The sequence below is a fragment of the Halichoerus grypus genome, chromosome 6 (assembly GCF_964656455.1).
Source record: "Halichoerus grypus chromosome 6, mHalGry1.hap1.1, whole genome shotgun sequence".
Lineage (NCBI taxonomy): Eukaryota > Metazoa > Chordata > Mammalia > Carnivora > Phocidae > Halichoerus > Halichoerus grypus.
In genome coordinates this window covers 8,922,993-8,942,606 of record NC_135717.1, presented here as the reverse complement: position 1 = coordinate 8,942,606, position 19,614 = coordinate 8,922,993, and the positions used below count along the sequence as shown (strand labels likewise).

At 42.8% G+C, this 19,614-nt stretch overlaps 1 protein-coding gene across 18 annotated transcripts in view; it reads right to left on the bottom strand.

Moving 5' to 3' along the window:
• The window catches only part of STYXL1 (serine/threonine/tyrosine interacting like 1), a 61,710-nt gene that overhangs the window by 7,290 nt on the left and 34,806 nt on the right, over positions 1 to 19,614 (bottom strand). For 10 of the 18 annotated variants that reach the window (XM_078074446.1, XM_078074451.1, XM_078074457.1 and 7 more), the window contains 5 exons: positions 18,429 to 18,574; positions 9,941 to 10,015; positions 8,749 to 8,846; positions 7,037 to 7,149; positions 5,297 to 5,412 (listed from right to left, as the gene is read on the bottom strand). In XM_078074446.1, the coding sequence (XP_077930572.1) occupies positions 5,297 to 5,412; positions 7,037 to 7,149; positions 8,749 to 8,846; positions 9,941 to 10,015; positions 18,429 to 18,574 (548 nt within the window). Of the gene's footprint in view, positions 1 to 3,052; positions 3,203 to 5,244; positions 5,413 to 7,036; positions 7,150 to 8,748; positions 8,847 to 9,940; positions 10,016 to 18,428; positions 18,575 to 19,614 lie in introns of all 18 variants that reach the window. The other 8 variants (XR_013448714.1, XR_013448715.1, XM_078074459.1 and 5 more) reach the window with 6 other exon arrangements.

Here is a 19,614-nt window from a genome sequence, read left to right as displayed (position 1 = left end):
ACTACCCAAAGCAATCTACAGATTCAATACAATCCCTATCAAAATTCCAATGGAATTTTTCACAGAAATAGAACAAACAATCTTAAAATGTGTATGGAACCATAAAAGACCCTCAAATACCTAAAGCAATCTTTAGAAAGAAGAACAAAGCTGGAGGCATCACATCCAGATTTTGAACTATATTACAAAGCTATAGTAATCAAGGCAGTATGGTATTGGCATAAAAATATACATATAGATCGATGGAACAAAATGGTCTAGAAATAAACCCACACATATATTTTCAATTAATTTATGACAAAGGAGATGAGAATATACAATGGGTAAAGGTCAGTCTCTTCAATAAATGGTATTGGGAAAGATGGACAGTCACATGCAAATTAGTGAAACTGGACCATGTCTTACTCCATACATAAAAATACACTCAAAATAAATTAAAGATTTGAATGTAAGACCTGAAACCATAATGCTCAGAAGAAAACATATCCAGTAAGCTCCCTGTTATCAGTCTTGGTGATGATATTTTGGATTTGATACCAAAAGCAAAGGTAACAAGAACAAAAATAAACAAGTGGGACTATATCACACTAAAAAGCTTTTGCACAATGAAGGAAACCATCAACAAAATGAAAAGGCAACCTATGGAATGGGAGAAAACATCTGTAAATCATATATCTAATAAGGGGTTAATACCCAAAAAATATAAAGAACTCTTGCAACTCAATAGAAAAAAAAAAATCTTATTTTAAAAAGAGCAAAAGATCTGAATAGACATGTTCCCAAAGAAGACATACAGATGGTCAACAGGTACTTGAGAAGGTGCTCAACATTACTTATCATCAGGGAAATGCAAATCAAAATCACTAATGAGCTATCACCTCACACCTGTTAGAATGGCTGTTACCAAAAAGATAAGAAATAACAAGTGCTGACAAGGATGAGGAGAAGAGGGAACGCTATGCACTGCTGATAGAAATGTAAATTGGTGCAGCCACTAGGAAACTGTATGGAGGTTCATCAAAAAAGTAAGAACAGAACTACCATATGATCCAACAATTCCACTTCCGGGTATTTATCCAAAGGAAACAAAAATACTAACCCAAAAAGATATCTGTACCCCATGTTCACTGCAGCATTATTTACAATAGCCAAAACATGGAAACAACTTACGTGGCCTTTGATGGATGAATGGATAAAGAAGATGTGGAATGAAAAAAAAAAAAAAGATGTGGAATGGAATGGAACACACAATGGAGTATTATTCAACCATTGAAAAGGAGGAAATCCTGCCATTTGTGACAACATGGATGGACCCTGAAGGCATTATGCTAAGTGAAATAAGTCAGAGAAAGACATATCATATGATCACACTTATAAGAGAGCCTTACTTATGGAGCCTAAAAAACAAACAAACTTAACTCAGACACAGAGACTAGAGTGATGGTTGCCAGAGGTAGGGGCCAGGGCTGGGCAAAATGGGTCAAAGTGGTCAAAAGGTACAAACTTCCAGTTACAAAATAAATAAGTCCTATGGATATATACAGTGTGGTGACTATAGTTAATATTGTATTGTTTATTTTATTTTTTAAAGGTTTTTATTTTTATTTATTTGACAGAGAGAGAGAGAGAGAGCACAAGCAGGGGGAGGGGCAGAAGGAGAAACAGGGTCCCCACTGAGCAGGGAGCCCGATGCAGGGCTCGATCCCAGGATCATGACCTGAGCCGAAGGCAGATGCTTAACCAACTGAGCCACCCAGGCGCCCCTGTATTGTTTATTTTGAAGTTGCTAAGAGAGTAGACCTTAAAAGTTCTCATCACAAGAAGAAAATTTTTTAACTATATGTGGTGATGGATGTTAATCATTTTATAGTGATCATTGAATAATTGTTGTATACCTATAACTAATATAATGTTACATGTCAATTATACCTTAATAAAAAGTAAAGCAGAAAAAAAATAATCGAAAGCAAGATCTCAAAGAGATATTCATACACCCATGTTCACAGCAGCATTATTCACAAAATAGACAAAAGGTGGAACCCAAGTGCCCAACAACCGATGAAGGGATAAATAAAATGTGTGTATATAAACAGATACACACACACACACACACACACACACACACACAGGTATGTACCTAACAGAGCATCAATATATGTGAGGCAAAAACTGATAGAACTGCAAGGAGAAATAGATGAATCCGGTGTCACAGAGACTTCGTCACCTCTCTATCAGTAATGGACAGATAGAACAGGCAGAAAATCAGGATGACCATAGTTGAACCCAACAGCACCATTAATTAACTCAATATAACTGACATCTGTAGAAATATTCCATCAAACAACAGAACACACATTCTTCTCACGCTCAAATGGAACATTCACCAAGATGAATGTTCATCTAAAATCAATCATCTAAGCTTCCCTCTTGGGAAATGAAAAATAGAAGAGTAAATTAAGCCCAAGATAAGTCGAAAAAAAGAAATAATAAAAATTAAAGCAGGGGTGCCTGGGTGGCTCAGTCAGTTGAACTTCCGACTCTTGGTTTCGGCTCAGGTCATGATCTCAGGGTCACGGGATTGAGCCTCGTATTGGGCTCTGTGCTCAGTGGGGAGTCTGCTTGAGATTCTCTCTCTCCCTCTGCTCCTCCCCCCCCACTCTCTCTCTCTCTCTCTCAAAAATAAATAAAATCCTTAAAAAATTAAAGCAGATATCAATGACATTGAAAACAGAAAATCAACAGGAAAAAAATCAGTGAAACCAAAAGCTGGTTCTTTGAAAAAAAAATCTGCAAAATTGATAAGCCTCTAGCCAGGCTACTAAGAAAAGGAGAGAAGATACAAATTATTAATATCAGAAATGAAAAATGAGACATCAGTACAGAGCCCATGGACATTAAAAGGATAATAAAGGAATACTATGAACAACTCCATGTCCACATAGAATCTAGATGAAATAGACCAATTCCTTGCAAGACACAATCTGCCAAAACTCACACAAAATCACACAATCTGAATAGGCCTATATCTAATAAAGAAATTGAATCGGGGCACCTGGGTGGCTCAGTTGTTAAGCATCTGCTTTCGCCTCGGGTCATGATCTTGGGGTCCTGGGATCAAGCCCCGCGTCGGGCTCCCTGCTCAGTGGGAAGCCTGCTTCTCCCTCTCCCACTCCCCCTGCTTGTGTTCCTGCTCTCGCTCTCTCTGTGTCAAATAAATAAAGAAATTGAATCAATAAATAAAAAAAAAATTATCTTCCAAAAGAGAAAGCACCAGGCCGAGATGGACTCACTGGTGAATACTACATACAACAGAATATGATTCAGCCTTAAAAAGCAAGGAAATTTGGGGCACCTGGGTGGCTCAGTCATTAAGCATCTGCCTTCGGCTCAGGTTATGATCCCAGTATCCTGGGACTGAGCCCTCCATCGGGCTCCCTGCTCAGCAGGAAGCCTGCTTCTCCCTCTCCCACTCCCTCTGCTGTGTTCCCTCTCTCGCTGTGTCTCTGTCAAATTAAAAAAAAAAAAAAATCTTAAAAAAAAAAAAAAGCAAGGAAATTTGAACACATGCTATATAACATGAATGAACCTTAAGGATATTATGCTAAGTGAAATAAGCCAGTCACAAAAGGACAAATACTGTATGATTTCATTTATGTGAGGTACCTAGAATAGTCAAATTTATAGATACAGAAAGTAGCATGGTAGTTGCCAGGGGCTAGGAAAAGAGGGGAATGGGGAGACGCTATTTAATGGATACAGAGTTTCAGTTTTGCAAGATGAAAAGAATTCTGGAGATTGGTTGCACAACAATGTGATTGTATTTAACACTGCTGAATTGTGTGTAATTAAAAATGAAAGAGATGGTAAATTTTGTGTTATGTGCATTTTGCCATTATGAAAAAAAAAAATCCGTGGTACCCTGGGCAGAGCTATGTAGTTATAAGGTTTACTAAGTCCTGGTCAGGTCAGATTGGGCCCTTGAGGACAAACCATAACCAGAGCCCCCCACGCTCACTGCTCACAACCCCTTTCCAGCCCACAAAGCATCTGCTGGGACTCACAGCAAACATCAGCGGGTTAGAAGGGGGAAGGGTCATGGCCAGGTAACTCTTGGTAAGGGGAAGCAGCTAGCCCACAGCCCCATTCTTCAGACCTCAAGGCCTGTGCTCTCCCTGCTGCCTTAGGGCCCTCTGGAAAGCCCAGATTCCAAAACTGGGTCATGTGGCTTTGGATTCCAACTCTGCCACTTACAGCTATGGGGCCTTGGGCAAATTACTCAGCCTCTATAAACCTCCTGCAAAACGGGGTTAATAACATGCTGCGGGGTCACTGTGTTTTCATCACACATAAAGTATTCACAAAGGCGTGTGGGAAGCATTCTGCCAATGGTAGCTATTACAATACCTCAGGAGTTGGTTTGCGGTTTTGTTCTTTTTTTTCCTCTGAAGATTTTTTTTTTTAAGATGTCATTTATTTACTTGACAGAGAGAGACACAGCGAGAGAGGGAACACAAGCAGGGGCAAAGTTACTCCCAGTAGTTTAAAGGAACTGAAATAGGTTTCTTAAGGGCTCGCCGGCTCTGGGAGCCCATACAACCTTGTGCCAAAGCTTTGAAAGCCAAGGGCAGGCAGGGTGGCCCTGGGTGCCAGATTCTTCCCAGTTTACTCCTCAACTTCCCACTCCTGGTCTTGGTACCCCCAAGGAACTGAGTTGGGACCATAAGCCCCAGGAAGCAGTCTCTTGCCCAAGAGTGGCCCACACCCCTTTTTTTGCCAGTCCCATGGCCTCCGACCATCACCGCTAACAACAGCCAGGAGCACAGCTGCCCCAATGCGCGGAGGAGGACCCCAGGACCACACAATGGGAGGAGGGAATGTCTCTCTGGACCTCAGGCAGCAGCAGAGCTGAGCCCAGGTCAACCTCTATCAGCAATCCAGGGCATTGCTTGGTAGCAAGAAAACCTAACGACCACACAGGACTGACTCAGTCTGGAAAGGACCCAGCAAGGTCCCAGTGGCAGTCCTTCCTGCCCACAGCTGCTCTTGCCGAGACTTATCTAGATGGCATCTCAGGACACAATGCCCAGCAATGGGACTTCCTTGTACATGAGACAGAGATTGCTGCCCCAGGATGGGAGCCCCAGGGCTTCTGCCGAGAACAAGGACAATCTGGCCCTCAGGGGCCCAAGCACCTGTCCACCCACTGACCACTGACAGGGACAGCTACACCCAGACAGGCCTCACCCTCCCTGCTGGAGTCATGCAGGGGCCAGTAAAGGTCAGGGTGTGGGCCTACATGTGCCCCGTCGCCGAGGGGGCCTGGCCCTCACTGCTGGAGAACTCAGAGGAGCCAGGTGGGAGTCCTCTCTCTGTTCTCCCCCCAGCCAGCTCGGGAAGCAGCCTGTCATCTGCCTGTAATATGAACAAAGAGACGACTGTGACTTGCTGGTCAGGGCTGGGAAGCATCACAAAACATCAGAGTCTCAAGGCTGTCAACCTTTTTGTGCCCAAACCTCACTGTGAGCGATCAGGAAGCCAGAACCACCACAGGCCAGGTCTCCAAATGGCCCCATTCAAGCTCCAGGGGAGCTCGAGTCCTGGAACGCCCCCTGCAAGCAGAGAGCTCGGCCTGCCTTCCCCCAGCTCCCCATCTTCTCTTCCTCGATGTTCCAGCTCAACAAGGCAGCGAAGCAGAGGTTCCTTGCAGGCCTGAGCCCATTCCTGGGGAGGTGGCTGGAGAGACATCTCTATAGGAGCAACGGCACAGGCCTCCCTCCCCAGATTTATGAGAAACTTCCCCCCTTCCCCCCCAGCACACCCCAAAATACTCAAGCGGGCAAGGACCCCTGACAATTCACCTTGCACTGGGTGAGAAAACAGGGATCTGGGCCTCTCACTCCAGGCCCCGTGATTCTGCCTCCAGACGCTTTTCTTTTTCAATTGTAGTAAAGCAGACGTAACAGAGAACTTCCCATTTTCACCATGTTTGGAGGTCTGGTTCAATGGCAAGAAGTACATTCACCATGTTGTGCGACCGTCACCACCATCCATCTCCAGAACTTTCACATACATGAAACAACTCCCCATTCCCGCAGCATAATGTCCTCTGGTTCATCCATGTGGCAGCAGGTGTCAAAATGTCCTTCCTTGGCGAGGCTGAGTAATAGTCCATTGTGTGGACAGACCATTCGTTTACTATCCTTTCGTCTGTCGACGGACAGATGGGTTACTCCCACCTGTTGGCTACGGTGAGTAATGCTGCTCCGAACACGGCCCCACAAACATCTGAGCCCTGGCTTCCACTCCTACAGGTGGAACTGCTGGCTGCCCGAGACTCTTTCTAGCTGGCAATTTCACCCCCAAAGAGCATGTGGGGCCAACATCCCAAACTGCTGGCGATGGGCTCTGACCATGGTCATTCTCTGACCCTCCCCTTCCTTCAAGCACAGCCCTGGGCATACGTGGGAGCTTTTCGGGTCCCACCGAAGCCCTCTGAAGTCATGCAAAAGCTGTGCCTCCCCTCGGGGCAGGCCGCCATCTCCTCGTGCCGTGGGAAGGCACTGCCCTCGGCGTCACAAGCGCTGGTTCCACGGGGTTTGTGGTGACAGGTCTCCGCCCCCTTCTCCAGTCCGGGTCAAGACTGTTGGAGTAGGTGCCCTTGGAGCCCTGCCAGGGTCGTAGTTCTCTGGCTCCAAGCAATAACCAAAATGCACCTCCCTTGGAGAAGCCTGAATGAACGCTGGTAGACAGACTGATTGCAGTGGGGGACACGTGGATGGTGCTGCAGGCCGTGGCCTTGCCCAGCCTGAGTCCCTGGGCCTGTCCCATAGGCCATGCAACAGCCTCAGCCTCTGACCCAGATCTTTGGGACCTTGCCCTTGGGTGTGGTATGCTGGGTGAAGCACTGGACTTGGGAGTTCCCTTTCCAGATCCTTCTCCTCCCACCCCCCAATTAGGGCCCCCTTCCTCCCAGGTCCAGCTCTGACCCTGCTTGCTGGAGGCAGCTGCAGTCTGAGCCTTGACCGGCCATGCATACCTTCAAGGTCTGCTCCTTCCAATGCATGAGGAAGGCCAAGGTGGCCGCACAGCTGCGACTGATGCCCAGGGTGGAAAAGACCAGGATGACCGAGCCAAGCCGGAGGTGAACTTCTGCAAGAGGAAGGAAAGGTGTGTGGGGAGGGGGCCGGGGAGGCAGTGGGGCTCACGGATGTGAGTTGCTGGCTTCAGTGGGCCCACAGTCCAGGAGTGAGTTCAGACCCAGCCCACATGTCCTGGGCTAATCCCGTGACCTCTCTAGGACACCGTTTTGTCACCTGGCAAACGGGGACCCTCAGACCTCACTGGCAGTCCAAGAGAATCACACTGGGTGTTCAGCATTACCCTGCAAAGGCCTTTTTTTTGGCTCCCCAGGCTTCCAGCCCAGGAAGCTCTGCTACCAGTTGGCCTCCCCGGGTGGGATGAGAGGATGCTCCCCCCACCCGACTCCCCCCCACCCCCAGGCACTTGGATGCTGACAGAGGTGGGAGGAAATCTAAGCTGGCTTCCTAGGCCAGTCTGGTCACCCCCAAGAACTGGAAATAAACGTATCAGGGCACCTGGGTGGCTCAGTTGGTTGGGTGTCTGCCTTCAGTTTGGGTCATGGTCCTGGGGTCCTGGGATCGAGACCCACATTGGGCTCAGAGCCTGCTCCTCCCTTGTCCTTCCCCACCCCTCCCCCAACTTGTGCACTCTCTCGCTCTTGCTCTCAAAAATAAATAAAATCTTAAAAAAAAAAAAAAAAAAAAAAAAAGAACTGGAGATAAACATATCAAAAGTGAAATCACAGACTGTCAGCATTGGAGGAGGACCCCGAGATGATGAAGGCCAAGTGCCTCATCGTATAGACAAGGAAACAGAGGTACAGAGCAGTTAAGGACTGGCCCAGAGCCACCCAGCAAGGTAGGGCTGGAGAGGGGCCCTCTGTGCCACAGGGCTCTGCCATCCCGTGGCAGGACACGTGGCAAGTCGCAATCTCAGATACTAGTCAAGTGATAGTTGCAACCTCTTGGGCAAATAAGGGGTGTTTGGGCCAACACATCATCTTCCAGCCTCCTGTGCGGCCCCTCGAGCTGGGGCTGCATTGGTGCGGACCCGACTCGACCTCACTCTCTCCAGCCCATCTTGCTCTCCTTGGGGAATCCTGGCCCCGGAATGACTGAAAATTCCACCTTCAATGAGCAGTCACTGCCATGTGTGGTGCGAGAGCCGAAGGGGCGCTGTGCACACAACCAGGGATCATGGAAGTCAGGGCTGGGAGGGTTCCAGAGTTTTCCTTCCACCCCACCCCACAGACCAGACAGGAGGGAAGAGATGGAACACGATTCGCCTGTGGGTCCCCAGAGCCCAGCCCAGAGCAGGCCTCCCTGAACGCCTGCACCCATGGTGGGTCAACGCGCCCATTGCCCAAGAGGCTCAGCGAGGCCAGGACTGGGGCTTGGCCAGCCCCCAGAGGTCCTAGTGGTTCAGCCAGGGCCACAACATGGGGCACTCAATCGACAATCTGGTGCTCTTATTTGGCCCCATGTCACCCGAGGTAAATGTGTGGCTGTCCACATGGCCGAGGGCTCCCTGAGGGCTGAGCTTGTCCTGGGGCTTGGGCTGGGCCCTGCCCTTCCTCTCCTCAGTGCTGGCTGTCCTGATCAGGAACAGCCGTGTGGACAAGGTGCCACAGCCCCTCTGGCCCCTGGGCACAGGCCAACCGCTCCTTACCAAGGAAGTGACAGAGGTGCCGTAAAAAGGGGAAAATGTTGGCTTCCGGGGAATCTTCAATCTTGATGTGCAGAAGTTTGTCACTGTCATCTACAAAACTAAACAGAAGGAAAGCCCAGGAAATCAGGCAGACTGGCACACAGCCTCCCTGGAATGAGCCTCGTGCACAGCAGCGGGACCACACTGCAGGGATGCTGAGCGGGCTTCAGGGAGAGGTGGCAAATAACTGAGCCTGTCTCAGAAAACAAGCACCTGCTTCATGGGGGGGTTGTGCAGATTAAGTCAGTTCATCTATGGAAAGCATTTGGCAATCTGCTTGGCACATAGTAAATGCTCAATAAATGTGACATCATTATCATTAACCACTCATGGTACTTTCCTAGAGTATGGTGCAAAAAGTCAGATGAGGACGGGCAGGAATATGTAATGAGCTTGGAGAATGAGCCTGCTATGTTAAATGGAGAAAGCCAGGTAAGAGATATGGAGAGTAGAGCAGGGGGGTGGGGGTGGGGGCTGTTTGAGACACAGTGGTCAGGGAAGGCTTTGAACAGAGGCTTAAAGGAGGTAATGGAACAAGCCAGGCAGCCATCTGAGGAAAGAGCGTTCTGGGTAGGGGAGAATGCAAAGGTGCTGAGAGGCAGTATGTTTAATGGACTTGAGAAACAACAGAGAGGCAAGAGTGGCTAGAACTTCCCGAACAAGGCAGAGAGAGGACAGAGAGGAGGTAGAGGATGCCTGCAAGGAGCTTGCAGAACATATGGCACGTATTAAGTACTTGGGCAATGTTAATGATGAAGACTGTGGTCTACTGATGACATTGGGCAGCATGTAGACCACTGTAGCATGCAGAAAGCTGTAGTAGATTCAGAAATAAAAAGAGGCTGTTTTAGTTTCAGCAGATCCAAGCACAATGCACATCCATCCGTCTGTCCATCCATCCTTTCTTCCCCATCTCTCTCTTTCTCTCTCTCTCTCTCTCTCTCCCTCCCTCCCCCATCTATCCATCCATCCAGCTATTCATTCTTTCCTCAATGCCTACTGTGTGCCAGACCTTGGGCTGGACCCTAGTGGACAGAAGCTGAACCAAAGAGGGCCGGCCTCTCCCAGCTTCAAGGAGCTCCCAGTCTGATGGGGGAGGCAGACACAGAAACAAATAGCCCCAATCCAACTGGCTAGATTTGGGGATAAAGACCTGCATGTGATACTGAAGAGGAAGGGCAGGGAGAAGTTGAGGGAGCTGGGAAAAGCTTCAAAATGTAGGAGGCATCTAGATGGAGACGGTGGAAGGAGACAAGGTTACTATATAAAAATCAACTGCATTTCTATACACTAGCAACAAACAATCAGAAAGCGAAATTTTAAAAATACCATTTATAACCACCTCAAAAATACCAAATACTTGGGAAGAAATCTGACACAAGGTGTGCAAAACCTGTACATGGGACACCATAAAACATTTTTTAGAGAAATGAAAGAGCAAAGTAAATGGAGGGATAGACCCTGTTCATGATCGGGAGACTCAACATTGGTAAGATGTCAGTTCTCCCCAAATTGGCCTGTGGATTCAATTCTATCCCAGTCAAAATTCCAGCAGGCTTTTTGTAGAGACCTACACGCTGATTCCAAAATTTATTGGAAATGCAAAGGAGACAACTTTGAAAAAGAACAAAAGGAGAGGACTGCCTCTACCTGACTTCACAATTTATTATAAAGCTATAGTAGTCAAGACTGCAGAATGGATATAAAGAAAAACACAGACCAATAAAAAAGAATTAAGAATCCAGTTATAATACCACACACATATGGTCAACTGATTTCCAACAAAGGTATCTAAACAATCAAAGGGAAAGGATCTTTTTTTTCCCCCAATAATGGCTTCCATATGCAAAACAATGAACTTTGTTATACATCTGGCATGATATGCAAGGATTATTTCAAAAGGCATCACAAATTCTTTAAGTTAAAACCATAAAACTTTTAGCAGAAAACACAGGAGAAAATCTTTGTCAAAATTCAAGCGTCTATATAGGCATGGGTCTGCTCCATTGGTGTATTCTATCCTGTACCAATATCACAATGCCTTTCTTGTTGTTTTTTAAGAGTTGGTATCTGGTCAAGCAAGTTTCCTATTTGTTGTTCTTTGATATTCAGCTATTTTTGGCCTTTGCATTTCCATATAAATTTTAGAATTACTCTAAAACCTATTGGAATTTTATGGGCATTACATTGAATCTATAGATCAATTGGACAAGAACCAAGATCTTTACAAAATGGATGCTTCTAATCCAGAACCACAGTACATCCTCTGTTTATTTAGGTAACTTAAAATAACATCTTCTGTGGAGTGCCTGGCTGGCTCAGTCAGTAGAGCATGTGACTCTTGATCTCGGGGTTGTGAGTTCAAGCCCCACACTGGGTAGAGAGGTTACTTAAAAATATTTTTAATTAAAAAAAAATAAAATAACACCTTCTGTTTATTCAGGTAGTCTTAATAATTCCCAGTCATGCTGTGTAATTTTCTGGTGAGAGCTTACACATCCTTAATTAGGTATAATCCTAGGTATTTAATATTTTTACGCTATTGTATGTTTTTAAATCTTCAGTTTGTTTCTCGTTTGTGTGCAGAAAAACAATTGATGTCTGTATATTTCTTGAACCCAGCAAACTTAAGTCTAATAATCTCTCTGTAGCTTGTTTCAGCTTTTCTGCTTATATAATTATATTGCCCGAATAATTAAAGTTTTTTCCCCTTCAATTCCTATCTTCTTTTTCTTGTCATATTCACTAACTAGGGCCTCTAGTACAGTGTTAAATAGTAGTGATAGCTCCATCTCTGCCTTGTTCCCAGACTCAGAGGAACAATTTCCAATATTTTATCATTAAATGTGATGTTTGCTGTAGAGATTTTCATAGATTTTTTTTTCATTAGATCAAAATTCCCCTCGATTCCCAGTTGCTTGGAGTTTTTCTTTAAATCATGAATGTATGGGGCACCTGGGTGGCTCAGTCGTTAAGCGTCCGCCTTCGGCTCAGGTCATGGTCCCAGGGTCCTGGGATTGAGCCCCGCATCGGTCTCCCTGCTCCGCGGGAAGCCTGCTTCTCCCTCTCCCACTCCCCCTGCTTGTGTTCCCTCTCTCGCTGTCTCTCTGTCAAATATATAAAATCTTTTTTAAAACATCATGAATGTATAGCGAATATTAAATGCTTTCACTGCATCTATTGAAATAATCCTGACTTTTCCACTATGTTATTGATATGGTTAAGTACATGGATTGATTTTTCAGATGCTAAAACCACCCTGTATCCTTGGAATAAACCTAATTTAGTCATCACGTATTAGCCTTTTCCTGCAGTTCTGTAGTCAATGTGCTAATATTTTGTTTAGGATTTTTACATCTCTGTTTATGAAGAAAATTAGTCTACAGTTTACCTGCATTATGTTGTCAGACTGTAAAATCAGCGTTATGCTAGTCTCATAAAACAAGCTGAAAATTATTCCTCTCCTTTATTCTCTAAAAAAGAAATTTAATATTGGCTTTATTTCCTCCTTAAACATTAGGTAAAATTCTTCACTGAAGCCATAATTTTCTCTATGAGAAATTTATTAGTTATCGATACTAATCATATTTTCTATTTTGTATGATGTCCGTTTTGATAGGTTGTATTTTTTAAAAATTCATTCATCTAAATTTTCATACTTATAAGTTTTCATATATCCTAAGAGCTTTTTAATATTTGTAGAATAAGTAGAGTCTCTTTTTATAAATGGCTATTTGTACCCTTTTTTGCCAACGATTTATCTGATTTATTAGTTTTTTAAAAACTACTCTGACTTTCTCAATCCCCTCCATTTCATTGTTTCTGGTTCAATAATCTGCTACTACTATTCCTTCCTTCTCCCTTATTCGGGTTTAGTTTGCTGTTCCTTTGGTCGTTGCTTGAGATGAATGCTTAACTAGTTGATTTTTAGCCTTTCTTCTTTTTAATAGATGCATTTAAGGCTATAAATTTCCCTTTACCCACAGCTTAACTGCATTCCACAAGTTTTGATACATTATATCTTTATTAGTATGTAGTTGAAAATATTTCATCATTTCCATCATGAGTTCTTCTTTAACCTATGCTATTTAAAATTTATTTCTAGGGGCACCTGGGTGGCTCAGTCGGTTGAGTGTGTCCAACTCCTGATCTCAGCTCAGGTCTTGATCTCAGGGTTGTGAGTTCAAGCCCCACATTGGGCTCCATCCTGAACATGGAGCCTCCTTAAATAAATAAAAATTTCTAAGCTTGTAGTAATTTTCTGGTTATATTTTTAAATTATTGCTTTCTAATTTCTACTTTCTACACTGAAAAACAACTGTATGTGATTTTAAATCTCCTGAAATTGGCCTAGTCTTGCTTTGTTGTCAAGTTTTATAAATGCTCCCTCCATGTAAACTTTTTTTAAAGATTTTATTTATCTGAGAGCGAACACGGGAGTGGGGGGGAGGGGCAGAGAGAGAGGGAGAGAAGCAGACTCCCCACTGAGGGACCCCGATCCAGGGTTTGATCCCATGACCACCACCACCACCCCCTCCCCCGAGATCACGACCTGAACCAAAATCAAGAGTCAGATGCTCGGGCGCCTGGGTGGCTCAGATGGTTAAGCGTCTGCCTTCGGCTCAGGTCATGATCCCAGAGTCCTGGGATCGAGTCCCGCATCGGGCTCCCTGCTCCGTGGGAAGTCTGCTTCTCCCTCTGCCTCTCTCTCTCTCTCTGTCTCTCATGAATAAATAAATAAAATCTTTAAAAAAAAAAAAAAGAGTCGGATGCTCAACCTACTGAGTCACCCAGGCATCCCCCTCCATGTAAACGTTTTAAAAAATACAGATTCAGCAGTTGCAGGGTGCCATTTTTCTGTCTCTCTTCTGAAGATAATTTAAGTTTTTTTCTTTCCTAGTCTGTTAATATGGTAAATTACATTGATTTTCTAATGTTGAACCAAACTGACCTTCCTGGAAGAAATACATTCGGTCATGCATTTCTCTTTATATATTTTTGGATCAAATTTGCAAAAATTTTGGATCCTTTTATATATTTTTGGATCAGATCCCTTTTATATATTTTTGGGTCAAATTTGCTAAAATTTTATCAAGAATTTCTATACCTATGTTCATGAGGTTTGTGGCTTTCCTTTATTATAAAGTCTTTGTCAGTTTTGGGTATCAGAGTAATGATGGTCTCATAAATGAATAGGAAAGTGTCCCCTCCTCTTTTATTTTCTGGAAGACTGTGTAGATCAGGTATTACTTCTTCCTTAAATGTTCAGCAGAACTCACCAGTGAAGCCATACAGGCCTAGAGTCCTCTTTGTTAAAAGGTTTTTTAACTATGAATTCAATTTCTTTAATAGATATGGGGCTATTCAGATGATCCATTTCTTGTTAAGTGAGCATTGATAGCTTGAGTCTTTCAAGGAATTGGTTCATTTAATTTAAATTTCAAATGCATTGGCATAAATAACTCCTAATATTTCCTAATTATTTTTAAATTTTTAATTAAAAATTTTACTGAGCTCACTATAGATTCACATGCGGTTATAAGAAATACAGAGAGATCCACTGTACACTTTGCTTAGTTTCCCCAGTGGTAACATTCTGCAAAACTGTAATAGCACAACCAGCATATTGATGCTGATACAATCTATCAATTGTATTCAGATTTCCCCAGTTTTGCTCGTATTTTGTGCATGTGTGCGTGTATGTGTCTGTAAGAAGTTCTATACAAATTTATCACCTGGGTGGATTCATGTCCACCACCAGTCAAAATACTGAACAGTTCTAACACCAAAAATGCCTCATGTTGCCCTTTTGTAACCATACCCCCTACCCTCTAACTTCCCTAACTTCTGGTAACCACTAATCTGTCATTTATGAAATTTTGTGATATCAAAAATGCTATATAAGTGGAACCACATAATATCTAAACTTTTGGGACTGCTGCCTTCTTCTTCTTCTTCTTCTTATTTATTATTGGCTGTGTTAAATCCCTAGAGATTTACCCAAGTTGTTGCATATGTCAATAGTTCATTCTTTTTATTGCTGAGTAGTATTCCATGGTATGTATATACCACAGTTTGTCTAACTATTCACCAGCTGAATAGCCACTGCAGACATTCATGTACAGGTTTTATGTGAAGTGTTCACTTCTGTGGGGTAAGTGCCCAGAGAGTGTCTTTTAATATCTGTAGGATCTATAATGAAAATATTCCTTCTTTTACACCTAACATGGATAATTTTTGTCTGCTCTCTCTTCTTTTTTGATCAGTTTGGCATAGGTTAGCAATAGTACTGCTTTTTTTTTTTTTTTTAAGATTTTATTTATTTGACACAGAGAGAGAGACCGCGAGAGAGGGAACACAAGCAGGGGGAGTGGGAGAGGGAGAAGCAGTCTTCCCGCCAAGCAGAGAGCCCGATGTGGGCCTCGATCCCAGGACCCTGGGATCATGACCTGAGCCAAAGGCAGATGCTTAACAACCGAGCCACCCAGGCGCCCCAGTATTGCTCTTTTCAGAGAGCCAACTTTTGTTTTCATTGCATTTCTCAAATTGTTTTGTTTTCTATTTCACTTATTTCTGCTCTTATCATTATAATTTCCTTCCTTCCTCCTTCTTATGATTTCTAATGTTTTTAAGGTGAAAGTTTAGGTCCTTGATTTGATTTGAGACTCTAATATAGGCATTTAGGCTATAAATTTCCCTCTATGCACTGCTTTAGCTGCATCCACAAATTTTGATATGTGGGGTTTTTATTTTCATTCAGTTCAAAATGCTTTCTAACTTCCGTTTTGGTTTCTTTGCGACCCACAGGCTACTTAGAAGTGTGTTACTTAGTTTCCAAGCATCTGGAATTCTTCCCAGATATCTTGTTTGGTTTACTGGCTTCTAACTTAATTCCGCTGTAGTCAGAGAACATAATTCTTTATAAATTATTTTTGATACTTGTTTTAGTGCCCAGAATAGTCTATCTTGTCAAAAATGTTCCATGTTCTCTTAAAAAGAATGTATATTGTATAAAAGAATGAACACATTCAAAGACCAGAAGAACGCTACTGTTATTGGGCAGAGTGTTCTATAATTGTGAATTAGGCAATTTTGCTCTTCTACTCTTTGAAATTATAGCCTATTTTCTGTCTGTTGAGAGAGAGATGTTGAAATCTGATTATAACTGTGGATTTCTCTAGAATCTAGAGTCTAGATCAATTGATCATCTTCCCATAATGAAATGGCCCTCTTTATATCCAGTAGTATTCTTTGCTATGAAGTTCAATTCATCTAATAATGCAGTCATTCCAAAAGCTGGTGTGTGTTTTTTTTTAATTAGTCATAGCCTGAAGTATCTTTTTCCATCCATTCTAACCTATCTTCATTTTGTATTTAAAAAGTACGTTTCTGGGGCACCTGGCTGGCTCAGTCAGAGAAGTGTACAACTCATGATCTGAAGGTCATGGGTTCAAGCCCCACGTTGGGTGCAGAGATTACTTCAATAAATAAATTTAAAAAAAAATAAAGTATGTTTCTTGTAGATATCCTACTACACCTCTGCCTTTAAATTGGGGGTATTTAGACCATTTGCACTTAGTATGATTATTGACATGATCACCTTGCTATTTGTTTTCTATTGGCCTCATCTCTTTGTTCCTCTTTTCCTGCCTTCTTTTGGATTTTTTTATGATTCCATTTTTTCTTTTTTTGTCTTATTAATTATAACTGTTTTATTTTTTGTTTTGTTCTAGCTTTTGGTAATTGCTTTAGAGTTTCCAGAACACATCTTTAACTTTTTATTACATTGTAACACTTCATGTAAATACAGTAAGAATCTTCCAAGTGTATACTTCTATTCTGCCTCTTCCTGCCTTAGTAAACTATGGGCATACATGTTACTTCTACATATGTTATAATCTCAAAACACATTGTTACTATTTTTTCTGTGATCAATTTTTTTTTTTCGTTTTTTGTCTTTTTTGTTTTTGTTGTTTTAGAGGGTGGGGGGCAGAGGGAGAGGGAGAGAATCTTAAGCAGGCTCCAGGCCCAGCACAAGCCCAACACAGGGCTCAATCTCATGAACCTGAGATCATGACCTGAGTCAAAATCAGGAGTCAGATGCTTTAACCGACAGAGCCACGCAGGAGCCCATGGGATAAATTATGTTTTGAAGAGACATAAAAGTGACAGTGAAAGTGTTTTATATTTATCTACATAATTATTTCTGGTGATAAACTTTATGGTTTTTATCAAATTTAGAAAAAAATTTTTGGCTGTTACTTCTTTAAATATGTTTTCTGTCTTTCCACTTTCCTCTTCTTTGGAGATTCCAATTTATACATGTTTCTGTTCTGGTCTTTCTTTCTTTCTTTCTTTTTTTTTAATCTTTTTCTTCCCTGGGTTCCATGTTGGACACTTTCTACTAGTATGTCTTCAAATTCACCAATCTTTTCTTCTGCAGTGTTTAATCTGCCTTTAAATCCATCCAATGTATGTTTCACCTCAGACATTCTCATCCCTAGCCTAGGGCTAGTTTTTCCTCACAACTGAAGCAACACTTTTCTCAGTGCCCTCTTTGAGGCCCAGTATGTTGTGAGTTTTGTCTACTCTGATTGGAAATGCAAACTACTCTTGGCCCTACATGATCTCTGGGGGTTGTACTGTGTGTTCATTTCTACTGGTTTTTCTCCCAGCCTTGACTTGTTTCCTCACATAAACGTGCTTATCAGTACTCAGCTGAAGACTCAGGGGGGACTCTGCAGATGTTAAGAGCTTTTTCTTTATATTCAGCTCTCTATTCTCCATGCAGCTCTCTCCTGCAAATTCTAGCCAACTTGACCTCTCTGACTTCTCAACTCTATATGCTCAACTCAGAAGGAATGACAGGATCTGTCTTGGCCTGCTTCCTGTACTATGACCTGCAAACAGTCTCCTACTAATAAGCTGGGTCAACTGAGGGGCTCATCTTTTTTTTTTTTTTTTTCTCTCCTCTCAGGAATCAATGTCCTATGCTGCCTATTGGCCATTGTCTGGAAACCCCTGTCTTAAGGTGTTGTCTGGGATTTGGGGGTCGTTTAAAGTGGGATTGTAAACTGGGTCATGAGGGTGGAGCCCTAAGAGGTGGGATTAATGCCCTTGTAAAAGAGGGGCCAGAGGGTGATCTTCTGCCATGAGAGGATGCAGTAAAAATAGGGCTGTCTATGAGCCAGAAAGCAGGCTCTCACTGGACACTGAGTCTGCTGGCGACTTGATCTTGGATTTTCCCAGCCTGCACACCCATGAGAAATAAATGTATTTTGTTTATGAACCACTAGTCTGTAGTATTCTGCTATAGCAGCTGCAATGGGCTAAGACAGGGGTCATTTCTCAGAGGGCCTGAGAAGTAGGGTAAAATGGAATACTCTGTACCATAATGTTAAATACTAGGAAAGCATTCCTTTTGGTGAGATCTGAAGGGCAAGAACTGGGTCTCAGAGGCAGAGGATGCCACGGCCAAGCCAGGAAATAGACTACAAACCAGGACCAGCTGAAGGTAAGTACAGAGCCTATTCCAGTGTGTGTTGATTTCTAAGGCCCTTTCAGCTCTATAAATGCACGGCACTAGGAATCTTATATAAATGCTTAATTAAAAAAAAAAAATCAATAGTATTTCTACTCACAATGGCCCTGTCTCCATGGAGACATTGACATGTGCTTTGATTTTCAAATCCTTCTGAATTTTCGGGTCGCAGGCTTGCCTGAAATTGCCCAGGTAGATCTTGCCTGGCATGATTTCAGCAGGGTAGGGCTGAAAGGCATCCAGTTCCTGAGGGAAAGGAAGGAGAAAGGCTGCTATATAGAATACGTACGCTATATGTCATAGAACAAGATATTCTTTCCCCAGGGAAGAAACTGTTTTCGGTTTTTGTTGTTGGATTTTTTGTTTTGTTTTTGTTTTTGTTTTCTGGTTCTTGAAATGTGGCTCAGCATTAGAAAGATAATCCAGAATAATGAATGAGACTGACTTGCATGAGGAGTTAGAAGGCTGATAGTAACAGGATGGAGCCACTGAGCCATGGGACAGCATGCTGCATCTGAACGTGGACATCCCACTTAGTCCCCATGGCACCTGTGTGCACTTTGCTGGGTGCACAAAGACTGGCATCTGAACCCCCTTGATGCCGAACTGCATAAATCCAGAGCGTGTCCAGTAGGGGGAGGGGGAGGGTGGGAAGCCTTATATTATTACATATTATAATTGTATTATATTATATATTATCATTGATGGGACAGCCCTTTTATTATATAATTATATATTATAATTATCTTATTAATAACACAATTATAATTGTATTATATTTTTGGAGGCCACCAGAATTTTAACACCTTCTTAAAAGAAAAAACCACTAAAACTACTCACATAGAGCCTATTTGTCATTAGGAACTAAATTCTGATGAGTTCTGATGTAGACTGGTAGGGAGGACAGGACACCACTTAAATGGGAGCTCACTGGAATTCCAGGTCCAAAGTTATGATATGAAAAATTGGGGTTTCTTTGAAAAACAAAGACACAAAGAGCAAGATGATTCCTACATTCCCCCAAAGTGTGTCCTAGAAAACAGTGGTCCCTCACAATGCACTGTGAAAAAAAAGGATTTAGAGAATCAAGTACATATGGGAAGCGGTACCTAGGATATCCCTGTCTCAGAAATTCACAACGTACATTACCAAGTAAAGGCAGGAGAAGTAAACGGCAGTAAAGAAATCCGATAACTACAGCCACTATGGAAAACAGTATGGAGTTTTTTCAAAAACTTACAAGTAAAACTACCATACGATCCAGCCATCCCACTTCTTGGTATATA